This window comes from Ranitomeya imitator, chromosome 7 (assembly GCF_032444005.1).
Source record: "Ranitomeya imitator isolate aRanImi1 chromosome 7, aRanImi1.pri, whole genome shotgun sequence".
Lineage (NCBI taxonomy): Eukaryota > Metazoa > Chordata > Amphibia > Anura > Dendrobatidae > Ranitomeya > Ranitomeya imitator.
The window spans coordinates 225,566,290-225,591,275 of NC_091288.1; the positions used below are offsets into that span (position 1 = coordinate 225,566,290).

Genomic DNA, 24,986 nt, shown 5'->3' on the forward strand with positions numbered 1-24,986 from the left:
GGAATAGGACACCGCAAAGGCTCCAAGAAAAATCCACAACGTTTAGCATAATCCAAATCCATCAGATTCAGGGCAGCGCCTGAATCCACAAACGCCATGACAGAATACGATGACAAAGAGCACATTAAGGTAATGGACAAAAGGAATTTGGACTGTACAATACCAATAACGGCAGAGCTATCGAACCGCCTAGTGCGTTTAGGACAATTAGAAATAGCATGAGTAGAATCACCACAATAGAAACACAGTCTGTTCAGACGTCTGTGTTCTTGCCGTTCTACTTTAGTCATAGTCCTGTCGCACTGCATAGGCTCAGGTTTACTCTCAGACAATACCGCCAGATGGTGCACAGATTTACGCTCGCGCAAGCGACGACCGATCTGAATGGCCAAGGACATAGACTCATTCAAACCAGCAGGCATAGGAAATCCCACCATTACATCCTTAAGAGCTTCAGAGAGACCCTTTCTGAACAAAGCCGCTAGTGCAGATTCATTCCACAGAGTGAGTACTGACCACTTCCTAAATTTCTGACAATATACTTCTACATCATCCTGACCCTGGCATAAAGCCAGCAGATTTTTCTCAGCCTGATCCACTGAATTAGGCTCATCGTAAAGCAATCCCAGCGCCTGGAAAAATGCATCAACATTACTCAATGCAGAATCTCCTGGTGCAAGAGAAAACGCCCAGTCCTGTGGGTCGCCGCGCAAAAAAGAAATAATAATCAAAACCTGTTGAATAGGATTACCAGAAGAATGAGGTTTCAAGGCCAAAAATAGCTTACAATTATTTCTGAAGCTCAGGAACTTAGTTCTGTCACCAAAAAACAAATCAGGAATCGGAATTCTTGGTTCTAGCATCGATTTCTGATCAATAGTATCTTGAATCTTTTGTACATTTATAACGAGATTATCCATTGAGGAGCACAGAGCCTGAATATCCATGTCCACAGCTGTGTCCTGAAGCACTCTAATGTCTAGGGGAAAAAAAAGACTGAAGACAGAGCTAAGAAAAAAAAATGATGTCAGGATTTCTTTTTTCCCTCTATTGGGAATCATTGGTGTGGCTCCTTGTACTGTTATGGCTGGCAATCAGGCAACACAGCGTGCAGTAATCAGCGCACATACAGAGATCTGACAATAACCCAAAAACAATAGGACGAGCTCTGAGACGTGGAATCTCTGTAGACTGCAGTACCTGATCTATCCTCACACAACTATAAGCAGCAGTGGATTGCGCCTATCACTACCTATGCAACTCGGCACTGCCTGAGGAGCTGACTAGCCTGAAGATAGAAATACAAGCCTGACTTACCTCAGAGAAATACCCCAAAGGAATAGGCAGCCCCCACATATAATGACTGTTAGCAAGATGAAAAGACAAACGTAGGAATGAAATAGATTCAGCAAAGTGAGGCCCGATATTCTAGACAGAGCGAGGATAGCAAAGAGAACTATGCAGTCTACAAAAAACCCTAAAACGAAAACCGCGCAAAGGGGCAAAAAGACCCACCGTGCCGAACTAACAGCACGGCGGTGCACCCCTTTGCTTCTCAGAGCTTCCAGCAAAAGTTAATAGCAAGCTGGACAGAAAAAACAGAAAACAAACTAGAAGCACTTATCTAGCAGAGCAGCAGGCCCAAGGAAAGATGCAGTAGCTCAGATCCAACACTGGAACATTGACAAGGAGCAAGGAAGACAGACTCAGGTGGAGCTAAATAGCAAGGCAGCCAACGAGCTCACCAAAACACCTGAGGGAGGAAGCCCAGAGACTGCAATACCACTTGTGACCACAGAAGTGAACTCAGCCACAGAATTCACAACAGTATGTACACAGTGACTGCACCAGCAGAATAGTGAGTGCAGCTCTGGGGTATAATACAGGAGGTAACTCAGGATCAGTAATGTAATGTATGTACACAGTGACTGCACCAGCAGAATAGTGAGTGCAGCTCTGGGGTATAATACAGGATGTAACTCAGGATCAGTAATATAATGTATGTACACAGTGAATGCACCAGCAGAATAGTGAGTGCAGCTCTGGGGTATAATACAGGATGTAACTCAGGATCAGTAATGTAATGTATGTAGACAGTGATTGCACCAGCAGAATAGTGAGTGCAGCTCTGGGTATAATACAGGATGTAACTCAGGATCAGTAATGTAATGTATGTACACAGTGGGTGCACCAGCAGAATAGTGAGTGCAGCTCTGGGGTATAATACAGGAGGTAACTCAGGATCAGTAATGTATGTACACAGTGACTGCACCAGCAGAATAGTGAGTGCAGCTCTGGGATATAATACAGGAGGTAACTCAGGATCAGTAATGTAATGTATGTACACAGTGACTGCATCAGCAGAATAGTGAGTGCAGCTCTGGGATATAATACAGGAGGTAACTCAGGATCAGTAATGTATGTACACAGTGACTGCACCAGCAGAATAGTGAGTGCAGCTCTGGGATATAATACAGGAGGTAACTCAGGATCAGTAATGTAATGTATGTACACAGTGACTGCATCAGCAGAATAGTGAGTGCAGCTCTGGGATATAATACAGGAGGTAACTCAGGATCAGTAATGTATGTACACAGTGACTGCACCAGCAGAATAGTGAGTGCAGCTCTGGGATATAATACAGGAGGTAACTCAGGATCAGGAATATAATGTATGTACACAGTGACTGCACCAGCAGAATAGTGAGTAATGTACACTTTCCATTATATTTTATGATCTGAAAGTTTGAAATCTTTATGAAGAAACTTCTGCAGTAAAAGATTTTTGAGATTTTGTAATATTTTGTTCCTGAGCTTGCTGTGGAGAGCAGTCTTTGGTAGGTTACCATTCCTCAGGACCGTGTTGGTAAGATTCTGGAGGTCATCGTTGAGGGAGAATTCTCTGGTTGAGCCTGAGTTTATTGATAATCGGTAATAATAGTTGGTTGATTCCATCAGTTTTGTCTTTCAGGTGGCGGAGTATAAAGAAACGTTGAGTATCTCATGCTGTGAAGACTTCCTTCCTCTCTCACCCCCTCCTAACCACAAGTATAAGGTGACCTTATGCCTCCACCCAGCCTGTGTCATCACATGACGGCTCAGCTCCGAAGCCCATTGCTTTCTTCTCACAGGTCTTTGTTGGCCGCTTTCATATTCCGGGTCTTCACCCAGCAAGGACTCATGGACTTCTGGCTTCTTTTGCTGCTGTCTCTTCTTGTTGGTAGGTTTATGTCTAGTTCTCCTATTATATCGATGGTGACACCATTTTCCCATGAGTGTTTTTGTTCTAGAGGTGGACATCTCCTTCCCTTACAATGTGGAGGTACAGGAATATAGCCGGTTTTCTGCTGCGGTCGGTGGGCTTTTCGGATATAGAGTGGTGCAGTTCAATTCCACAATTGGAGAGAGGTGAGGTCTCCACATTGCCTGATGTTTGCTTCTATAGGAGGGACATGTTGTACATAGCCGGACCGTCACACATCTTCGGCACCGGGACTGTGACAATAAGCTCCTTCTACTGAACGTTTTATTGTGCCGGGACCAGCTTCTTACTATTGCATCCTGTATGCAGTGACTGCAGTAAGTGTAAGGCGGCCTCCCGACACGGTCTGCCAGCTCTCCTGCGTCCTCCGGCCACCGTCCACCCGCTCTCCTGCGTCCTCCAGCCACCGTCCGCCGGCTCTCCTGCGGGCTCCGGCCCCTGTCCGGCTCTCCTGCGGGCTCCGGCCCCTGTCCGCCTGCGGCCTCCGGCCCCTGTCCTCCCGCTGTCCTGTTTCCTGTACCCTTGGTGGGTTCCTTTGTTTGGGGGGTCAACCGTTTACAGAGGATGTTGCGCTCTGCTCCTTTCCTACCCAGGCTTTGTCTGACTTGTAGGACTTTATCAGGAGACTCCTCACACAGATTCTCTTTTTCCAGAGTCCTCATCGGAGATCCAGGCTCCAACATGCTACACACGTGTGATGTCGTCAGCGGGACGTGTGAGAACCTTACACTGCCAGGTGAGAGGAGCTGGGGCGAGATTTGTGTCACAGACCCTCCGCTCCAGTGAAGGAGAATATTAATCTTAAGTACAAGACATGGTGGACAATTGTATCTTCAGCTTTGGTCCATACAGACATGGAGGGGGGAACTTGAGCGGCCGCACAGAGCCCAGACCCCTAACCCTCATCCTATAACAAAGATTGTGAGCCCAGCCTCCTCCCAATATCCGGGTCTGACCCCAGAAATGCTCTTTTGGATGAAGGGACAAAAATTACCACAGACTCCTCCAAAATCTTGTAGACATCCTTCCTAGAAGAGCGAGAGCTGTTATATCTGCAGAGTAGCAATTCCATGTTAATGTCTATGGATGTAGATGAGGACAGTGAAGCCCCCGGAGGTGGATGCGGGGGTGTAGTGAAATATGTATAGGTATAGATGTGTAACCAGCAGTAATTTAACATCTGCCTGAGACTGCAGGTCACACAGGGGTCACAGCACATGTTATCCTGAGATCCTGAGAAAGCAGTCTACTCTCTCCAATCTCGCCAGGGGGCCTTGCTAAGAACCAAGAAGAGGAAGCGTTTCACACCTGTCTCTTTTGGAGAGATGTCAATTACAGCCTGACACTATCTATCTGTGAGAAACTTACACAGAGAATTTAAGAGGAAATAATATATTTATTGGTGGAGTGTTCACGGTCCAATCACAAATGAGCAATTATAAATATTAACCTGAGAGGCTAGTCTAGAAATTTGACCTCCAGGGTGACTCTGTAAATTAGGCCTGTATACAATTGTGTTCACAGATTGAGGGGCAGCCGAGCTGATGTGTTCCAGTCCATATTCGTCTATGAAGTTAGACATTTCTGTATGTTTTTTCTCTCCCCCCATGACGGCACCACAGAGAGGGGATCTGCCTCGTCGGGACAGGAAACCTACAGATAAAAATGCGGTACCCCTCTTCCGCATCAGTTGGTTTCCTGTCCCGAGGGAACCATACAGCACGTACCTCTTTTCCGAAGCTTGGATTCGGGGCCGGTCAGGCGGTTTCAGGTGGGGGGGTTGCCTGCCTCAGCTGGCGCGGTTCCCCAAGCACCACTGCCGGGGTCAGCAAGCCCTTGAGGGTGTGCAGGGAGAGGTGGCAGAAGATGGAGATAAAGACCACCTCTCCCGGTGTCCACGCGGCGTCCCTCATCGCTGCATGCGTTACGGAGCTCCGGAACTAGAGGGTGCACACACGAGATCCTGGCCGCAATGCATCTCTGGGAGACAGGTACTGCGCATGCACGGGATCCGGATGATGTCGGGCGCGCAGTGCATTACTGGGAACGCTGTAATGAAGGCCTACAGCGTTCCCTTGATGAAATAGAGGCTGGGGGAGGGTCGGGAAAGGCTTTTTTTAAGCCAGATGCAGCTCTAGGAAGCTGCTTCTCAGTAAGTCGCCATCCCCAAGCAGGCATGAGCGACCAGGAGCTCCCGGATAAGCAGGGTCCTTTGGGCAACTCTCCCAGCCAGGATTTCATGCGGCCAGGCCTTCTGCAGGAGCAGCAGCCATGGCAGCAGAAGAGACGGACGGTGAAAGATCCTTCCCACAGACTCAGCAGCAGCAACCGTTCAGGCTCTCAACATAGTAAGAAAATCCATGTAAAGAGTCTTCACATCCGGTACCCTTCCGTCCTCTGCTGGGTGGTAAGTGGACTTCGTGAAAGTCACCTTTTATAATTAGGGCCTATTTCTCTTCCGTTATAGGGGAAGAGATGTGTCCGCAAGACCAAACACAGTGTATGCGCGTTATGCACCGGGTATCTACCAACTACTTGGGGGAAGAGACTATGTAAATCTTGCATCCAGCAAACAGTTTCGGAGGAAGCACCAAATTTTCCTGAGTCTCAGGTCCCTTATTAAAGATCAGGTGGAGGATTCACTTAAATCCTTAAAAAAGACGGCGAAAAAACTAAATTAATTTCCCCTGTTTCTGAGTCCAGCAGTTCAGCTAGCAGGAGCGAGTCCGATAACTCTCAAACTTCTGCTGCCTCATCCTCTTAGGAGGGCGGTCGGGGTTGTTTTCCAATAATTGAAACAGATAACTTAATAAAAAATAGTTAGATCCAGTATGGGCCTCGTAGACTCCCGACCAAATAAATCTATTCAAGATATAATGTTTAGCGGGCTCAAACTAAAATCCAGAAGATCTTTCCCACTAAACAATAAAGTTCAAGAACAAATTCAGAAAAAAATGGAAAAAAACAGAGACAAAAGGCCTCCTCACCCCCAAAAGAAAATATCCCTTTGAGGATCCTATGTGCTCCTTCTGGGGGAAAGCGCCAAAATTAGACGTAGCTATCGCTAAAGCCTCCCAAAAATGTGCTCTTCCATTCGAAGACATGGGAACATTAAAAGATCCCATGGACAAAAAAAGCAGACTTTTTCTTAAGCCCTTTACCCCCAAGGGTGGTTTGCACGTTAATGACCGGCGTACCTGAGTACGCCGATACCCCACATGTGGGGGTAAACCACTGTTTGGGCGCATGGCAGCACTCAGAAGCGAAGGAGTGCCGTTTGACTTTTCAATGCAAAATTGACTGGAATTGAGATGGGACGCCATGTTGCATTTGGAGAGCCACTGATGTGCCTAAACATTGAAACACAACACGAAACACAAGTGACACCATTTTGGAAAGTAGACCCCCTAAGGAACTTATATAGAGGTGTGGTGAGAACTTTGACCCACCAAGTGCTTCACAGAAGTTTATAATGCAGAACCGTAAAAACAAAAAAATCTTTTTTTCACAAAAATTATCTTTTCGCCCCAAATTTTTTATTTTCCCAAGGGTAAGAGAAGAAATTGGACCCCAAAAGTTGTTGTACAATTTGTCCTGAGTACGCTGATACCCCATATGTGGGAGTAAACCACTGTTTGGGTGCATGGGAGAGCTCGGAAGGGAAGGAGCGCCATTTGGACTGCAGACTTAGATGGAATGGTCTTCAGGCGTCACATTGCGTTTGCAGAGCCCCTGATGTACCTAAACAGTAGAAACCCCCCACAAGTGACACCATTTTGGAAAGTAGACCCCCTAAGGAACTCATCTAGATGTGATGTGAGAGCTTTGAACCCCCAAGTGTTTCACTACAGTTTATAACGCAGAGCGGTGCAAATAAAAAATCCCTTTTTTTTCACACAAAAAATATTTTTTAGCCCCCAGTTTTGTATTTTCCCAAGGGTAACAGGAGAAATTGGACCCCAAAAGTTGTTGTCCTATTTGTCCTGAGTACGCTGATACCCCATATGTTGGGGTAAACCCCTGTTTGGGCGCATGGGAGAGCTCGGAAGGGAAGGAGCACTGTTTTACTTTTTCAACGCAGAATTGGCTGGAATTGAGATCGGACGCCATGTCGCATTTGGAGAGCCCCTGATGTGCCTAAACAGTGGAAACCCCCCAATTATAACTGAAACCCTAATCCAAACACACCCCTAACCCTAATTCCAATGGTAACCCTAACCACACCCCTAACCCTGACACACCCCTAACCCTAATCCCAACAGTAACCCTAACCACACCCCTAACCCTGACACACCCCTAATTCTAATCCCAACCCTAACCACACCTCTAACCCTAATCCCAACCATAACCACACCCCTAACCCTAATCCCAACGGTAACCCTAACCACACCTCTAACCCAGACACACCCCTAATCCCAACCGTAAATGTAATCCAAATCCTAAACCTAACTTTAGCCCCAACCCTAACTGTAGCCTTAACCCTAGTCCTAGCCCTAACCCTAGCCCTAACCCTAGCCCTAACCCTAGCCCTAACCCTAGCCCTAACCCTAGCCCTAACCCTAGCCCTAACCCTAGCCCCAACCTTAACCCTAGCCCCAACCCTAACCCTATCCCTAACCCTAGCCCCAATCCTAGCCCTAACCTTAACCCTAGCCCCAACCCTAGCCCCAACCCTAGCCGGAAAATGGAAATAAATACATTTTTTTTAATTTTTTCCTAACTAAGGGGGTGATGAAGGGGGGTTTGATTTACTTTTATAGCGGGTTTTTTAGCGGATTTTTATGATTGGCAGCCGTCACACACTAAAAGACGCTTTTTATTGCAAAAAATATTTTTTTGCGTTACCACTTTTTGAGAGCTATAATTTTTCCATATTTTGGTCCAGAGAGTCATGTGAGGTCTTGTTTTTTGCGGGACGAGTTGACGTTTTTATTGGTAAGCTTTTCGGGCACGTGACATTTTTTGATCGCTTTTTATTCCGATTTTTGTGAGGAAGAATGACCAAAAACCAGCTATTCATGAATTTCTTTTGGGGGAGGCGTTTATACCGTTCCGCGTTTGGTAAAATTGATAAAGCAGTTTTATTCTTCGGGTCAGTACGATTACAGCGACACCTCATTTATATCATTTTTTTATGTTTTGGCGCTTTTATACGATAAAAACTATTTTATAGAAAAAAATAATTATTTTTGCATCGCTTTATTCTGAGGACTATAACTTTTTTATTTTTTTGCTGATGTTGCTGTATGGTGGCTCGTTTTTTGCGGGACAAGATGACGTTTTCAGCGGTACCATGGTTATTTATATCTGTCTTCTTGATCGCGTGTTATTCCACTTTTTGTTGTTTTTATTTATTTTTTTACATGTGTGGAAACAATTTTTTAAACTTTTTTACTTTGTCCCGGGGGGGACATCACAGATCGGTGATCTGACAGTTTGCACAGCACTCTGTCAGATCACTGATCTCACTTAGAGCACTGCAGGCTTCACAGTGCCTGCTCTGAGCAGGCTCTGTGAAGCCACCTCCCTCCCTGCAGGACCCGGATGCCGCGGCCATCTTGGATCCGGGCCTGGAGCAGGGAGGGAGGTAGGGAGACCCTCGCAGCAACGCGATCACATTGCGTTGCTGCAGGGGGCTCAGGGAAGCCCGCAGGGAGCCCCCTCCCTGCGGGAAGCTTCCCTATACCGCCGGCACACCGCGATCATGTTTGATCGCGGTGTGCCGGGGGTTAATGTGTCGGGGGCGGTCTGTGACCGCTCCTGGCACATAGTGCCGGATGTCAGCTGCGATAGGCCCCCCTGTGAGCGCGGCCGATCGCGCTGGACGTACTATTCCGTCCTTGGGAAGTAGGGCCCACCCCACATGGACGGAATAGTACGTCCATTGGCAGAAAGGGGTTAAAAGGTGCCTGGGAAGTGGCGGAGGGTGGTCCGAAGCCTGCTGTCGCAGGTACGTGTACAGCTAGAGCCTTAATGATATGGCTGGAAATACAGTCCCTATGATGAGGGGCGGCAGCCTTTTTAGCAGACGCCTCCACAGATTCCGTTAGATTGGCCCCCTGGGCAGGTTCTTTTTCAAATGCAGCCAGATGGGCCTTATGGCTTAAAACTTGGTCAGGAGACCTTCAAACTAAGTCAAAGTCGTGTTCTATGCCCTGCGAAGGCGAATTTCTGTTCGGGCCCACCCTAGATGATATATTAGATAAAGCAACGGATAAAAAGAAGTCCTTTCCTAATCTATTTGGGTACCCCTACAAACAGCCATTTTGAAGTAGAAAATTTGGACACAGAAAGCCCCCCCCCCCCCCCCCAAAAAAAAAAAAAAAAATGGGGAGAAAATTCCCGGGAAGGATGGGGGGATAAAAGAAACAAAACCAAGCGGTTCATGTTTAACAACCCTAACGCCACCAAAACTCAATCCCAATGAGGGTGTTCCCCAGGTGGGGGGAAGGTTACGTTTCTTTCTCTCAGCCTGGGAAACGATATCCAACAGCACTTGGATAAAAAAACATAATAAATTCAGGACTAAAGCTAAAATTCCTTTACCATCTCCCCATCCCTCATAGTGACCCCCCAAAGACCTGTAAGAGAAGAACAGCTGGCCCTTCCAACAGGAAATCCTAGGGCTAGTGGGGAAAAATGTTCTCCAGGAGGTTCCTCGTCAAGAAGAAGGCGAGGGATTTTATTCTTCGATTTTTCTAAGGAAAAAGCCAGACGGGACGGGATCATAAATCTCAAAAAATTAAACAAATGCTTACACATAGAGTCTTTCAAAATGGAGACAATAAAATATGCAGTAAAAATGCTGTTTTCCCTCCTGTTTTATGACAGTACTAGACCTAAAAGACGCGTTTTATCACGTCCCCATCCACAAGGATTATCGGAAATTCCTCAGGATAGCAGTCATAATTCAGGGGGAGATAAGGCACTTTCAATTTACAGCCCTTCCATTCGGGTTAGCTATCGCCCCGAGAGTCTTCACCAAAATAATGGCAGAGGTGATGGCTCATTTGAGAGAACAAAATATTTTGATTGTACCGTATCTGGACAACCTCCTTATAATAGGCAATTCCCCACGCCACTGCAAAGACCAACTAAACAAAGCTATGTCAGATCTCACAAATCTAGACTGGATGCTAAACTTGTCAAAATCCAAAATCGTGCCTTGCCAAGTACAGGAGTATTTGGGTGTACTGCTGGACTCGAACACTCAGGAATGGCGTCTCCCGGATTGGAAGGTTCAGAATATGACGGAGCTAGCATCCCGAGCAATAGCTTTTCCCTCCACTACCCTATGAAAGGCTATGTCACTCCTAGGCACTATGACTTCTTGCATCCCGGCTGTCCAGTGGGCTCAGGGCCACTCCAGGAAATTACAGTGGGAAATATTGGCAGCAGAAGATTCCCTAAAAAGGAATTTCGAAGGGCGGTCAGACATTTTACCAGAAACAGCCCTTTTGCTACAGTGGTGGACAAATACAGACAATCTAATTCGGGGGGTTCCCTGGATACTACCAATTTCAAAAACTTTGACAACCGATGCAAGTCACAGAGGGTGGGGGGCTCACCTATCCAGACAGTTAGCCCAAGGGGTTTGGGAAGAAGGGGTGAGTCTAGCATCCTCAAGCTTGAAGGAGCTCTTAGCCGTGAAATTTGCCCTGGTCCATTTTCTGAGTTCTCTACGATCTCACCATGTAAGAATATTTTTGGACAATCAAGCAGTGGTGGCATATTTGAACCACCAGGGGGGCACCAGATCCCACTCCTTGATGGAGGTAACAAGATCAATTTTTCAGATTGCCGAAAACAACCTGAGTTCCTTGTCAGCACTACACATAAAGGGGTCAGAAAATCAAACAGCAGACTACCTGAGTCAAACCCAACTAAGGCAGGGAGAATGGGAACTGAGACAGTCGGTATTCAACCAAATCACGAGGGCATGGGGTCATCCAGACATAGACTTGTTTGCAAACCACAAGAACCGAAAACTCAAAACTTTCTGCTCCATAGATCCCCAGGGGAACCTGGTTGCTCTTGATGCCCTCATGATACCCTGGGATTACCACTTAGCCTACGCTTTTCCACCCATAGTCCTGATACCAACAGTCCTGAGGAAAATTCGGGAGGAGAAGGCGAGAGTAATTCTAATAGCTCTATTCTGGCCAAAGAGGCCATGGTTTTCATGGATAAAGATGCTGTCCATCTCAGATCCTTGGGTTCTTCCGGATCTTCTGGACCTCCTTTCCCAAGGGCCTCTGATCCATCCACAAGTGAAAAACTTACACTTGACAGCGTGGAACTTGAAAGGTCCCTTTTAAACGATAAAGGGTTTTTCCCCGAATTTAATTGCCACCCTTCAAAAAAGTAGGAAACTGGTAACTACCAAAACATATGGTAGAATCTGGAAAAACTTCATATCAGTGTCAGGTGCTTCGTGGGGTTGGGAGCTTCCAGTAACATCTATGTTAGGGATTTTACAGAAGGGTCTAGAGAAAGGACTAGCCACAAATACTTTAAAAGTTCAGGCTGCAGCACTAGGTACCCTGTATAATTATAACTTGGCTGGGAATCAGTGGGTATCTAGATTTATCAAGGCTGCAAGTAGATCTGAACCCGTCTTATCCCGAGGGGTTACCTCCTGGGATCTGAATTTGGTCCTCTCCGCCCTAACGGAGCACCCTTTGGAGAGGGGTTACCCCCTGGGATCTGAATTTGGTCCTCTCCGCCCTAACGGAGCACCCTTTGGAACCTCTATCCGATGCCTCGCTGAAACTATTGTCCCTTAAAACCTCCTTGCTATTAGCTTTAACTTCAGCACGCAGGGTCAGCGATATTCAGGCTCTTTCGGCATATCCGCCCTTGACCCAGGTTCTGGAGGATAGAGTGGTCCTTAAAATTGACCCGGCTTTCATTCCTAAAGTGGCATCTCGTTTTCATAGGGCCCAGGAGATATCTCTCCCTGCTTTCTGTCCAAACCCTAAAAATGATAGGGAGGAAGCTTTACACACCCTAGACCTGAGGAGATGCATAGTCCAGTATCTAGTAGCTACACGGGAGTGTAGGAAGGACAGGTCTCTTTTTATCTGCTCTCAGGGACCATGCAAAGGGCAGAAAGCATCCAAGAGTACACTTGCAAGGTGGATAAGGCATGCTATCGCACTGTCATACTCCTCTCACGGAGCGGACCTTCCGGAGAAAATTAAGGCTCACTCAACAAGATCAGTGGCAACTTCCTGGGCAGAAAGAGCCGGAGCCTCGATAGAACAGATATGTAGAGCCTCTACATTTTTTTCAACCACTATTGGCTGGATCTAATCTCCTCTTCAGATCTTACTTTTGGCAAAAGGGTTCTGGAGGCGGTGATCCCACCCTTGTCGGCATGTCTCTGCAATTCTCTCCGTGGTGCTATCATGGGGGATGAGAGAAAAATAAAGTTACTTACCGATAACGGTATTTCTCTGACCCCATGATGGCACCCGTATATTCCCTCCCTCCACGCGTGGGTGTGCACATTCAATGTGTTTGTTTTAGTTATACAGTTAGAAAATCGTCACGCGGTGCTTCCGTTCAGTAATGATATAAATATTTATTATAATAAATTATGACTTCAATCTGATAGTTCCTTTAGTGCTCTGTAAACAACTGATGCGGAAGAGGGGTACCGCCTTTTTGTCTGTAGGTTTCCTGTCCCAACGGAGTGCATCCCCTCTCCGTGGTGCCATCATGGGGTCAGAGAAATACTGTTATCAGTAACTATATTTTTCTCCCGTTTATTTTTGTAACTTATTTGTATGTCTTTTTATCATATGTTTATACACTTTTTACTGTAAGCACTGTACCTTTTTGTATTAAAGCTTAAAACTGTAACAAGTTGAACCTTGTATGTTCTATAGAATCCATAGCCTTAAACTGTGTGAGCCTTATGATTGGCAGACAGTAGTAGTCATATTTCCGGTCTCATCACCCGTGTATTCGGTGAGTGGTGGCAGCGTGTATGAGCGGGTGTGTGGCCTGGGTCAGTGTGTGATTTATGCTCCCATTACAGCATAGGACAGAGGTTGAATGCTGGACTGAGAGTGGGGAGATAGATTAACCCTTGCAGGCGCAACCCCAAGTCGCGTACTGAGAAGTGGGTACGTGACAGGGGGCACATACGTTTCTCCATATTAATGTCTATGGATGTAGATGAGGACAGAGAAGCCCCCGGCGGTGGGTGTGGGGGGCACATACTTCTCTCTGTGCGGTGCCTCTGTAGCAGTAGAGCCTGTACAGCGTCTCTTCTCTCTTGCTCTTAGATCGGGGGAACGCGTCTCACCTCGGCCTGACCCTGGAAGTGGAGCCGGTGTCCCGCCGCTGTCTCGTATGTGACCTGTCCTGTACTGGTAGTGGGGTCTCCTCTTCCACTTGCAGCTGTTGTCTCTTGTAGTTGGGGTTTTATTGATGGAAATTGCTTATTCTTTAAATAGCTTTTGTCAGCTCAGAGTGACTGTCCAAACAGTTGAGTGCACCTTCTCAGTGGTTTCCCCTCTATCCCCGTCCCCCTCTTATGTGACTGACAGTTTTGGCTTTCTAGAGCCAGAAAATGATGGAAATGCAGAACAAAGCAGAAATATCAAGGCAGCAATTGAAAACGGCTTAAACTTGTAAAATTATCACAGAAAATAGCGACTGTTTTAGATGCTAATCGGTGGTGTAAATGCCGAGACTTGAAAAAATATTGGAGAAGGCAAGAAAGGAGGAAAGCCGCACAACCTTATCCCCGACCTTAACCCTGACGTTGAGCCTAACCTTAATCATAGACTTAGCCCTAACGTTAATCCTAGACTTGGCCCTAACATTAACCCCCTACTGTTAAGGCCTCTTTCACACTTCCGTCTTTCTTTTCCGTCACAAGCCGTCGTTTTCTGAAAAAATCGGATCCAGCAAATGTTTCTGCTGGATCCGTTTTTTTCTCATAGACTTGCATTAGCGATGGATTGTGACGGATGGCCACACGTTTCATCCTTTGTGCACTGGATCCGTCGTAAAATCGCTGTCCGTCGGGCGGAGACAACGCACAGAGGAACATTTTTTTTCTGTACGTTGGAAAATCACTCAGCGACAGATCCTGCGCTGCCCGTCGTTGGCTACAATGGAAGCCTATGGGCGCAGGATCCGTCGCGGACTGTGAAAAGCAGGAATCCAGTGACGGATGCCATCTTTTCAAACGGAGCATGCGTGGAAGAATTTCCCATCAGGGAAGTTCTCTCACTCTCTCCCTCTCTTTTTACTATTGATGCTGCCTATTCTTACCTTCCGTGTCCCCCGCAGCCTTTCCGTGCCCGCCCCCACCCCCCCGATGCTGCCGGCAGCTCCAGTTCCCAGCGATGCATAGCAAAATGACCCAATGACGTAGCAGTCTCGCAAGACCGGTACATCATCACAGGTGATTGTCTCGCTATGCATCACTGGGAACAGAGCATTGCGAGCATCGGGAAGGCTGCAGGGGCTGCGCAGGACGCCGGAAGGTAAGAATATCATGATTTTTTTATTATTTTATTTTTATCATGGGTTTTGTATGCGTTTTCGCAGCGAAAAACCCCGGCGAAGACTCATACACAACATGTGCACATAGCCTTCTAGGATGCACTGGAACCGTCAAAAAAAAGTCTCCAGTGCATCCGTTTTTTACAATTGGCGCAGGATCCATGTTTTCAACATTTTAACGGATTGTGATGTGTGGACAATCGTTACATGGCATGCAGCATGTAGGGGAATGTGGACGACGGCCATTTGGCATCTGGCTGATGCTTCCACAGGTCCATTCGAAATGTGACGTGTATTCCTTATTACACGTCAACAAATAAGAATTCAATATTAAAACATAGTGATAAAAACACTGTAACAATACAGACATGTCTATTCTGTCATGTAACCTACAGGACTTTAGGTTACACGACAGATTACAGAAGACACCGATGACCGAGGTCCTGTAGGTTAGACGACAGATTAGACACCGATGCCCAAGGTCCTGTAGGGTAGACACTGATGCCCAAGGTCCAGAAGGGTAGACACCGATGCCGAGGTCCTGTAGGGTGGACACCGATGCCCGGAATCCTGTAGGTTACACGACAGATTAGACACTGATGCCCAAGATCCTGTAGGTTACACAACAGATTACACCGATGCCCGAGGTCCTGTAGGATAGACGACCGATTAGACACTGATGCCCAGGGATCTGTAGGTTAGACGACAGATTAGACAACGCTAATGTGTAGGTTACACAACAGATTGCACCAATGCCCGAGGTCCTGTAGGTTACACAATAGATTACACCGATGCCCGAGGTCCTGTAGGATAGACACCGATGCCCGAGGTCCTGTAGGTTACACGACAGAGTAGACACCGATGCCCGAGGTCCTGTAGGTTAGACACCGATGCCCGAGATCCTGTAGATTAGACACCGATGCCCTAGGTCCTGTAGGTTACATGACAGATTAGACACCGATGCCTGAGGTCCTGTAGGTTAGACACCAATGTCCGAGGTCCTGTTGGTTACACAACAGATTAGACACCGATGGCCTAGGTCCTGTTGGTTACACGACAGATTAGACACCGATGGCCTAGGTCCTGTTGGTTACACGACAGATTAGACACCGATGCCAGAGGTCCTGTAGGTTAGACACCGATACTCGAGGTCCTGTAGGTTAGACACCGATACTCGAGGTCCTGTAGGTTAGACACCGATGCCTGAGGTCCTGTAGGTTAGACACCAATGCCAGAGGTCCTGTAGGTTAGACACCGATGCCAGAGGTCCTGTAGGTTAGACACCGATGTCCGAGGACCTGTAAGTTAGATGACAGAATAGACAGGTCTGTATTGTTAGTGATTTTATCACTGTTTTAATAAGGAACCACCCATACAAAACATGAATACACGTCACTTTTAGGAAGAACCCGTAGAAGTGTCAACCAGATCTCCCTCACCCGCATGCCGCATGCCATGTAAACGATGACCATAGGTTGTGGACTTTCAGCCATGAAGATCCGTTGAGTGCTGCTTTTCTCCTTTCTTGACTTCTGCATCAAAAGGTGGAGATAGATGGCAAACAAGTAGGTGGGAAGGTGCACAGAACTGCTTGGCCGCACCGCAGTGCACTGAGCGTATGTGCTTGGTTTGAACAGTCATTCTGAGCTGACAGGGGCTCTTCATTGTCTATCATTTGTGGTGATCTCTGGATCTGCTCCTCAGTCACAAAGATGAACATTAATGTCCAGAACCCCATCACACAGGAAGCTCACACCGCTACTCGTCATGGCGCCGGAGTCGACTATTAGAGAAGGTCACATCACATCTACATGGGGCGACCACTGTCCAGGAGGAACAGCTGAAGCAAGAGATGATGGAAGACATCGATAAGAAGCCAGAACCTCATCCCACAGGAGTTCTCACCACACCAGTGCAGGGAGCGAAGGCACATGACATATGTATGGGGTGACATGAGGATACATCACTCTCCAAGAGCAATATTAGTGGAAAACTGAGAATTACAGGTGAACCCTTGGCACGCCAGGATCACAGACTTGACTAAAACAGTTTTTGCTAAAAACACTTGATGCCTACAGTGTAAAGGATGGTGGGGGAGATGGTTATGGACCACAGGAAGCATTTGATCAGCAGAAGCTGATACCTACAGAGTAAAGCATGGTCATCGCAGAGATCTTCTGGATTGGGACTGCATTAGTGCCAGTAACCCCACCAAAGAATGGTTGAGAAAAAGTGATGGTGGTTTCCTGAATATCAAAGCCTAGATGTATTATCATCACTACTGGAAAATTCCCCAAGAAGGAGGAAAAACCTCTCCCGCTGGATGTCGGCGATGTATCGGGGCCGAAGAATCTGTGCAGTGTGACTGAGGAGCAGATAGAAACTTCCCTTTGGGACACATCCTCGGTCCTGCACCTTTATGCAACACTGTCAGTCCCAGGCGGTCTCCAAGTATCCAACATTCTGATCCGTCTCATCTGTTCTCCTCCAGGTTTGCGGCTTTGCAGAACCTCATGACTGTTCCCAGACCCTGTACACAAATGGCGCCTGCTACACTGTGGACTCCGGTCTCACAGCATCTGAGATGCGTACCCCTGGTTATCAAGGTGGGTGCCCCCATATCATACAGTGTGCACAGCCGAGAACTACCGGACATGACAGCTGGTCACGTAGAAGAACCTTATGGTGCAGCCGACTGATGTCACACCCCATGGGCTTGACAAAGGTCTTCGGACTGAAACGTTGCCGTAGGAGGCAGAATAAATACAGTACAGAGCAAAAGTTTGGACACACCTTCTCATTTAAAGATTTTTCTGTATTTTCATGACTATGAAAATTGTAAATTCACACTGAAGGCATCAAAATTCTGAATTGACACATGTGGAATTATATACTTAACAAAAAAGTGTGAAACAACTGAAATTGTCTTATAGTCTAGGATCTTCAAAGAAGCCACCTTTTGCTTTGATGACTGCTTTGCAGACTCTTGGCATTCTCTTGATGAGCTTCAAGAGGTAGTCACCGGGAATGGTCTTCCAACAATCTTGAAGGAGTTCCCATGATGCTTAGCACTTGTTGGCCCTTTTGTCTTCACTCTGCGGTCCAGCTCACCCCAAACCATCTCGATTGGGTTCAGGTCTGGTGACTGTGGAGGCCAGGTCATCTGGCGTAGACCCCATCACTCTCCTTCTTGATCAAATAGCCCTTACACAGCCTGGAGGTGTTTGGTGTCATTGACCTGTTGAGAAATAAATGATGGTCCAACTAAACGCAAACCGGATGGAATAGCATGCCACTGCAAGATGCTGTGGTAGCCATGCTGGTTCAGTATGCCTTCAATTTTGAATAAATCCCCAACAGTGTCACTAGCAAAGCCCCCCCACACCATCACACCTCCTCCTCCATGCTTCACGGTGGGAACCAGGCATGTAGAGTCCATCCGTTCACCTTGTCTGCGTTGCACAAAGACACGATGGTTGGAACCAAAGATCTCAAATTTGGACTCATCAGACCAAAGCACAGATTTCCACTGGTCTAATGTCCATTCCTTGTGTTCTTTAGCCCAAACAAGTCTCTTCTGCTTGTTGCCTGTCCTTAGCAGTGGTTTCCTATCAGCTATTTTACCATGAAGGCCTGCTGCACAAAGTCTCCTCTTAACAGTTGTTGTAGAGATGTGTCTGCTGCTAGAACTCTGTGTGGCATTGACCTGGTCTCTAATCTGAGCTGCTGTTAACCTGCGATTTCTGAGGCTGGTGACTCGGATAAACTTATCCTCAGAAGCAGAGGTGACTCTTGGTCTTCCTTTCCTGGGGCGGTCCTCATGTGAGCCAGTTTCTTTGTAGCGCTTGATGGTTTTTGCAACTGCACTTGGGGACACTTTCAAAGTTTTCCCAATTTTTCGGACTGACTGACCTTTATTTCTTGAAGTAATGATGGCCGCTCGTTTTTCTTTACTTAGCTGCTTTTTTCTTGCCATAATACAAATTCTAACAGTCTATTCAGTAGGACTATCAGCTGTGTATCCACCAGACTTCTGCACAACACAACTGATGGTCCCAGCCATATTTATAAGGCAAGAATTCCCACTTATTAAACCTGACAGGGCACACCTGTGACGTGAAGACCATTCCTGGTGACTACCTCTTGAAGCTCATCAAGAGAATGCCAAGAGTGTGCAAAGCAGTCATCAAAGCAAAAGGTGGCTACTTTGAAGAACCAAGAATATAAGACATAATTTTAGTTGTTTCACACTTTTTTGTTAAGTATATAATTCCACATGTGTTAATTCATAGTTTTGATGTCTTCAGTGTGAATGTACAATTTTCATAGTCATGAAAATACAGAAAAATCTTTAAATGAGAAGGTGTGTCCAAACTTTTGGTCTGTACTGTATGTGAGCTGCTTTTCACTATCCGGTGTGGCGCTGTCCTTTTCTTCAGTTTTGGATTTGGATGTTCTGTCTGGGATGGACGCCTTGGTGAGGACGTGCGCCGCGATGTCCACAGAGACTATATAATTATAGGGTGCGGCTTTACTGCTTTCTTTGAAACTTACATCCCATGGGGAAATCACACTGGATATGTGCCAATGTGAGGGTACATAACCCATGTCATACCAGTGACCCATTTATAGACCAAGAACATTTTTTACCTGTCATGGCCTCTCCCAGCCTGTGTCTTCCTGTGTCCTCACCTACCGCCTGTCTTCTTCTCTCTCAGCCTGTGTCTTCCTGTGTCCTCACCTACTGCCTGTCTTCTTCTCTCTCAGCCTGTGTCTTCCTGTGTCCTCACCTACCGCCTGTCTTCTCTCTTAGCCTGTGTCTTCCTGTGTCCTCACCTACCGCCTGTCTTCTTCTCTCTCAGCCTGTGTCTTCCTGTGTCCTCACCTACTGCCTGTCTTCTTCTCTCTCAGCCTGTGTCTTCCTGTGTCCTCACCTACCGCCTGTCTTCTCTCTCAGCCTGTGTCTTCCTGTGTCCTCACCTACCGCCTGTCTTCTTCTCTCTCAGCCTGTGTCTTCCTGTGTCCTCACCTACTGCCTGTCTTCTTCTCTCTCAGCCTGTGTCTTCCTGTGTCCTCACCTACCGCCTGTCTTCTTCTCTCTCAGCCTGTGTCTTCCTCTGTCCTCACCTACTGCCTGTCTTCTTCTCTCTCAGCCTGTGTCTTCCTGTGTCCTCACCTACTGCCTGTCTTCTTCTCTCTCACCCTGTGTCTTCCTGTGTCCTCACCTACTGCCTGTCTTCTCTCTTAGCCTGTGTCTTCCTGTGTCCTCACCTACCGCCTGTCTTCTCTCTTAGCCTGTGTCTTCCTCTGTCCTCACCTACTGCCTGTCTTCTTCTCTCTTAGCCTGTCTTCCTCTGTCCTCACCTACTGCCTGTCTTCTTCTCTCTTAGCCTGTGTCTTCCTCTGTCCTCACCTACCGCCTGTCTTCTTCTCTCAGCCTGTGTCTTCCTCTGTCCTCACCTACTGCCTGTCTTCTTCTCTTAGCCTGTGTCTTCCTCTGTCCTCACCTACCGCCTGTCTTCTTCTCTCAGCCTGTGTCTTCCTCTGTCCTCACCTACTGCCTGTCTTCTTCTCTCTCTACCTGTGTCTTCCTCTGTCCTCACCTACCGCCTGTCTTCTCTCTTAGCCTGTGTCTTCCTTTGTCCTCACCTACTGCCTGTCTTCTTCTCTTAGCCTGTGTCTTCCTCTGTCCTCACCTACCGCCTGTCTTCTTCTCTCTTAGCCTGTGTCTTCCTCTGTCCTCACCTACTGCCTGTCTTCTTCTCTCTCAGCCTGTGTCTTCCTCTGTCCTCACCTACTGCCTGTCTTCTTCTCTCTTAGCCTGTGTCTTCCTCTGTCCTCACCTACTGCCTGTCTTCTTCTCTCTTAGCCTGTGTCTTCCTCTGTCCTCACCTACTGCCTGTCTTCTTCTCTTAGCCTGTGTCTTCCTCTGTCCTCACCTACCGCCTGTCTTCTTCTCTCAGCCTGTCTTCCTCTGTCCTCACCTACTGCCTGTCTTCTTCTCTTAGCCTGTGTCTTCCTCTGTCCTCACCTACCGCCTGTCTTCTTCTCTCAGCCTGTCTTCCTCTGTCCTCACCTACTGCCTGTCTTCTTCTCTCTCAGCCTGTGTCTTCCTCTGTCCTCACCTACTGCCTGTCTTCTTCTCTCTTAGCCTGTGTCTTCCTCTGTCCTCACCTACTGCCTGTCTTCTTCTCTCTAAGCCTGTGTCTTCCTCTGTCCTCACCTACTGCCTGTCTTCTTCTCTCTTAGCCTGTGTCTTCCTCTGTCATCACCTACTGCCTGTCTTCTTCTCTCAGCCTGTGTCTTCCTCTGTCCTCACCTACTGCCTGTCTTCTTCTCTCTTGGCCTGCATCTTCCTCTGTCCTCACCTACTGCCTGTCTTCTTCTCTCTTAGCCTGTGTCTTCCTCTGTCCTCACCTACCGCCTGTCTTCTCTCTTAGCCTGTGTCTTCCTTTGTCCTCACCTACAGCCTGTCTTCTCTCTTAGCTTGTGTCTTCCTCTGTCCTCACCTACTGCCTGTCTTCTCTCTTAGCCTGTGTCTTCCTCTGTCCTCACCTACTGCCTGTCTTCTTCTCTCTTAGCCTGTGTCTTCCTCTGTCCTCACCTACTGCCTGTCTTCTTCTCTCTTGGCCTGTGTCTTCCTCTGTCCTCACCTACTGCCTGTCTTCTTCTCTCTTGGCCTGCGTCTTCCTCTGTCCTCACCTACTGCCTGTCTTCTTCTCTCTTAGCCTGTGTCTTCCTCTGTCCTCACCTACTGCCTGTCTTCTTCTCTCTTGGCCTGCGTCTTCCTCTGTCCTCACCTACTGCCTGTCTTCTTCTCTCTTGGCCTGCGTCTTCCTCTGTCCTCACCTACTGCCTGTCTTCTTCTCTCTTAGCCTGTGTCTTCGTCTGTCCTCACCTACTGCCTGTCTTCTTCTCTCTTGGCCTGCATCTCCCTCTGTCCTCACCTACTGCCTGTCTTCTTCTCTCTTAGGCTAGTTTTACATTTGCGGTTTAATCCGCAGCGTTTAATCCACATCCGCAAGTGGTGGAAAAAATGCATATAAACGCGGCGTTTGTACGCGTTTATATGCGTTTTTCTCTGCGTTTGCGTTTTTGGTGTGCATGAGGACAAATTTTACAGGAGAAAAATCTAGTTAAACAGACCCCGCCAACGGGACTACTGAGGGCATGTATTATGGGATATCTTTATATAAACCCCTGAACAGCTGTAATATTCAGATTTTGCTCCTGTATCCTGTGTCATGATGGATCTTCTCATGGAGAGCTTTTATTTCAACCTGGATTTAAGCATCAAGATGTTTCTTGCCTGTGCTTTTGCTTGGGAGGAACACAGAAATTGCGAAAGATGGAGACAACATAGGCGTTTTTGGAGGCACCCCATTATCGAACTACGTGAGAGCCGTGGAGCCTATCACACGCTGTATGGCGAGCTTAATGCCAACCCGGAGAAATTTCATGAATATACAAGGATGTTGCAAGACTCGTTCCGGGATTTGCTTGCTCGTGTCCAAGGAGCCGTACGGAGACAGGACACCCAGCTCCATAGAGTGATTCCACCTGAGGAACGTCTGCTGGTTACATTAAGGTACGTTCCAAATCTAAACCAATGACAGTCCACATTTTGTGTTTTCACGCGTGTATGTTTAGGGTATTTTCCTTTCTGTCTTTAGCGTAACCACACCATAAATAGAATAGATTGTACATTTTTTTGGTTTGTTTTTCTTACAGATTTCTGGCAACCGGAGAGAGTTTATCATCCCTCCACTTCCAATACCGGCTTGGAATATCCACCCTGTCCGGAATAGTTGCTGACACCTGCCGGGCTTTGTGGAATGTTCTCTGGGATGAGTTTATACCCCTACCCACCGCGGACATGTGGCTTGAAATTGCGGAAAAATTCTGGAGTGTGTGTGATTTCCCCAACTGTTTGGGAGCAGTGGATGGAAAGCACATCCGCATTATCAAACCTGCCAGGATAGGATCGGAGTTTTTCAATTACAAAAAATATTTTTCTGTAGTGCTCATGGCAATAGCCGATGCGGGCTGTCCCTTCATCGCCGTGGACATTGGAGCTTTTGGCTGTGGCAACGATTCCCAGAGTTTCAAAATCTCGGATATGGGCCGCCATGTATATGTACAAAATTTTAATTTTCGCAAAAACCTTCCCTGAGGAAGGAGTCTGCTGACTCCGAAACGCGTTGGATAGAACTTTTTGGTCCTAGGTGCATTCCGTTAGCCGGTCACGTGAAGCATCACGTGAATGTGACGTCACGCGAGGTCCTGCAGCTTCACTGCACCTCGCCGGCAATTTACTTTTGTAAGCGCGGGTTACCGCTGAAGATCTGGAAGCATTGCCTGTGAGGTAAGGGGTGACTGTCACCGGCCGGGACAGGTCTAACACCCCTTCCCAACAATTTCTGGAAAAAGAAAGCATCATCGCTGTGTACATTTTCGGGAGACCCTTGTTATGGATATATGTATGTGATCATCCAGTATTCGCAAGGACCTGAAGTGGACGATAGGCGCTGTATAATGAACCGCCTATAAGGTAATTGTTCAAACATAGTGCCATGGATATTATTCTCTGTAGGAAGTCTTTCTACTAATAGGTTTTTGTGATCTGACGGTACCTTCAGCGCAAATATACAGTGGGGCAAAAAAGTATTTAGTCAGTCAGCAATAGTGCAAGTTCCACCACTTAAAAAGATGAGAGGCGTCTGTAATTTACATCATAGGCAGACCTCAACTATGGGAGACAAACTGAGAAAAAAAAATCCAGAAAATCACATTGTCTGTTTTTTTATCACTTTATTTGCGTATTATGGTGGAAAATAAGTATTTGGTCAGAAACAAACAATCAAGATTTCTGGCTCTCACAGACCTGTAACTTCTTCTTTAAGAGTCTCCTCTTTCCTCCACTCATTACCTGTAGTAATGGCACCTGTTTAAACTTGTTATCAGTATAAAAAGACACCTGTGCACACCCTCAAACAGTCTGACTCCAAACTCCACTATGGTGAAGACCAAAGAGCTGTCAAAGGACACCAGAAACAAAATTGTAGCCCTGCACCAGGCTGGGAAGACTGAATCTGCAATAGCCAACCAGCTTGGAGTGAAGAAATCAACAGTGGGAGCAATAATTAGAAAATGGAAGACATACAAGACCACTGATAATCTCCCTCGATCTGGGGCTCCACACAAAATCCCACCCCATGGGGTCAGAATGATCACAAGAACAGTGAGCAAAAATCCCAGAACCACGCGGGGGGACCTAGTGAATGAACTGCAGAGAGCTGGGACCAATGTAACAAGGCCTACCATAAGTAACACACTACGCCACCATGGACTCAGATCCTGCAGTGCCAGACGTGTCCCACTGCTTAAGCCAGTACATGTCCGGGCCCGTCTGAAGTTTGCTAGAGAGCATTTGGATGATCCAGAGGAGTTTTGGGAGAATGTCCTATGGTCTGATGAAACCAACTGGAACTGTTTGGTAGAAACACAACTTGTCGTGTTTGGAGGAAAAAGAATACTGAGTTGCATCCATCAAACACCATACCTACTGTAAAGCATGGTGGTGGAAACATCATGCTTTGGGGCTGTTTCTCCGCAAAGGGGCCAGGACGACTGATCCGGGTACATGAAAGAATGAATGGGGCCATGTATCGTGAGATTTTGAGTGCAAACCTCCTTCCATCAGCAAGGGCATTGAAGATGAAATGTGGCTGGGTCTTTCAACATGACAATGATCCAAAGCACACCGCCAGGGCAACGAAGGAGTGGCTTCGTAAGAAGCATTTCAAGGTCCTGGAGTGGCCTAGCCAGTCTCCAGATCTCAACCCTATAGAAAACCTTTGGAGGGAGTTGAAAGTCCGTGTTGCCAAGCGAAAAGCCAAAAACATCACTGCTCTAGAGGAGATCTGCATGGAGGAATGGGCCAACATACCAACAACAGTGTGTGGCAACCTTGTGAAGACTTACAGAAAACGTTTGACCTCTGTCATTGCCAACAAAGGATATATTACAAAGTATTGAGATGAAATTTTGTTTCTGACCAAATACTTATTTTCCACCATAATACGCAAATAAAATGATAAAAAAACAGACAATGTGATTTTCTGGATTTTTTTTTTCTCAGTTTGTCTCCCATAGTTGAGGTCTACCTATGATGTAAATTACAGACGCCTCTCATCTTT

At 47.0% G+C, this 24,986-nt stretch overlaps 1 protein-coding gene across 6 annotated transcripts in view; it reads left to right on the plus strand.

The window, feature by feature from the left end:
- Nucleotides 1-3,005: 3,005 nt before the first annotated feature.
- ITGAL (integrin subunit alpha L) overlaps nucleotides 3,006-24,986 on the plus strand; it is a 132,062-nt gene continuing 110,081 nt past the window's right edge. For 2 of the 6 annotated variants that reach the window (XM_069735237.1, XM_069735238.1), the window contains exons 1-5: nucleotides 3,068-3,219; nucleotides 3,290-3,407; nucleotides 3,915-3,997; nucleotides 13,557-13,621; nucleotides 17,279-17,393. In XM_069735237.1, coding sequence (XP_069591338.1) covers nucleotides 3,090-3,219; nucleotides 3,290-3,407; nucleotides 3,915-3,997; nucleotides 13,557-13,621; nucleotides 17,279-17,393 — 511 coding nt within the window. In that variant the 5' untranslated portion in view covers nucleotides 3,068-3,089. The other 4 variants (XM_069735239.1, XM_069735242.1, XM_069735241.1 and 1 more) reach the window with 4 other exon arrangements.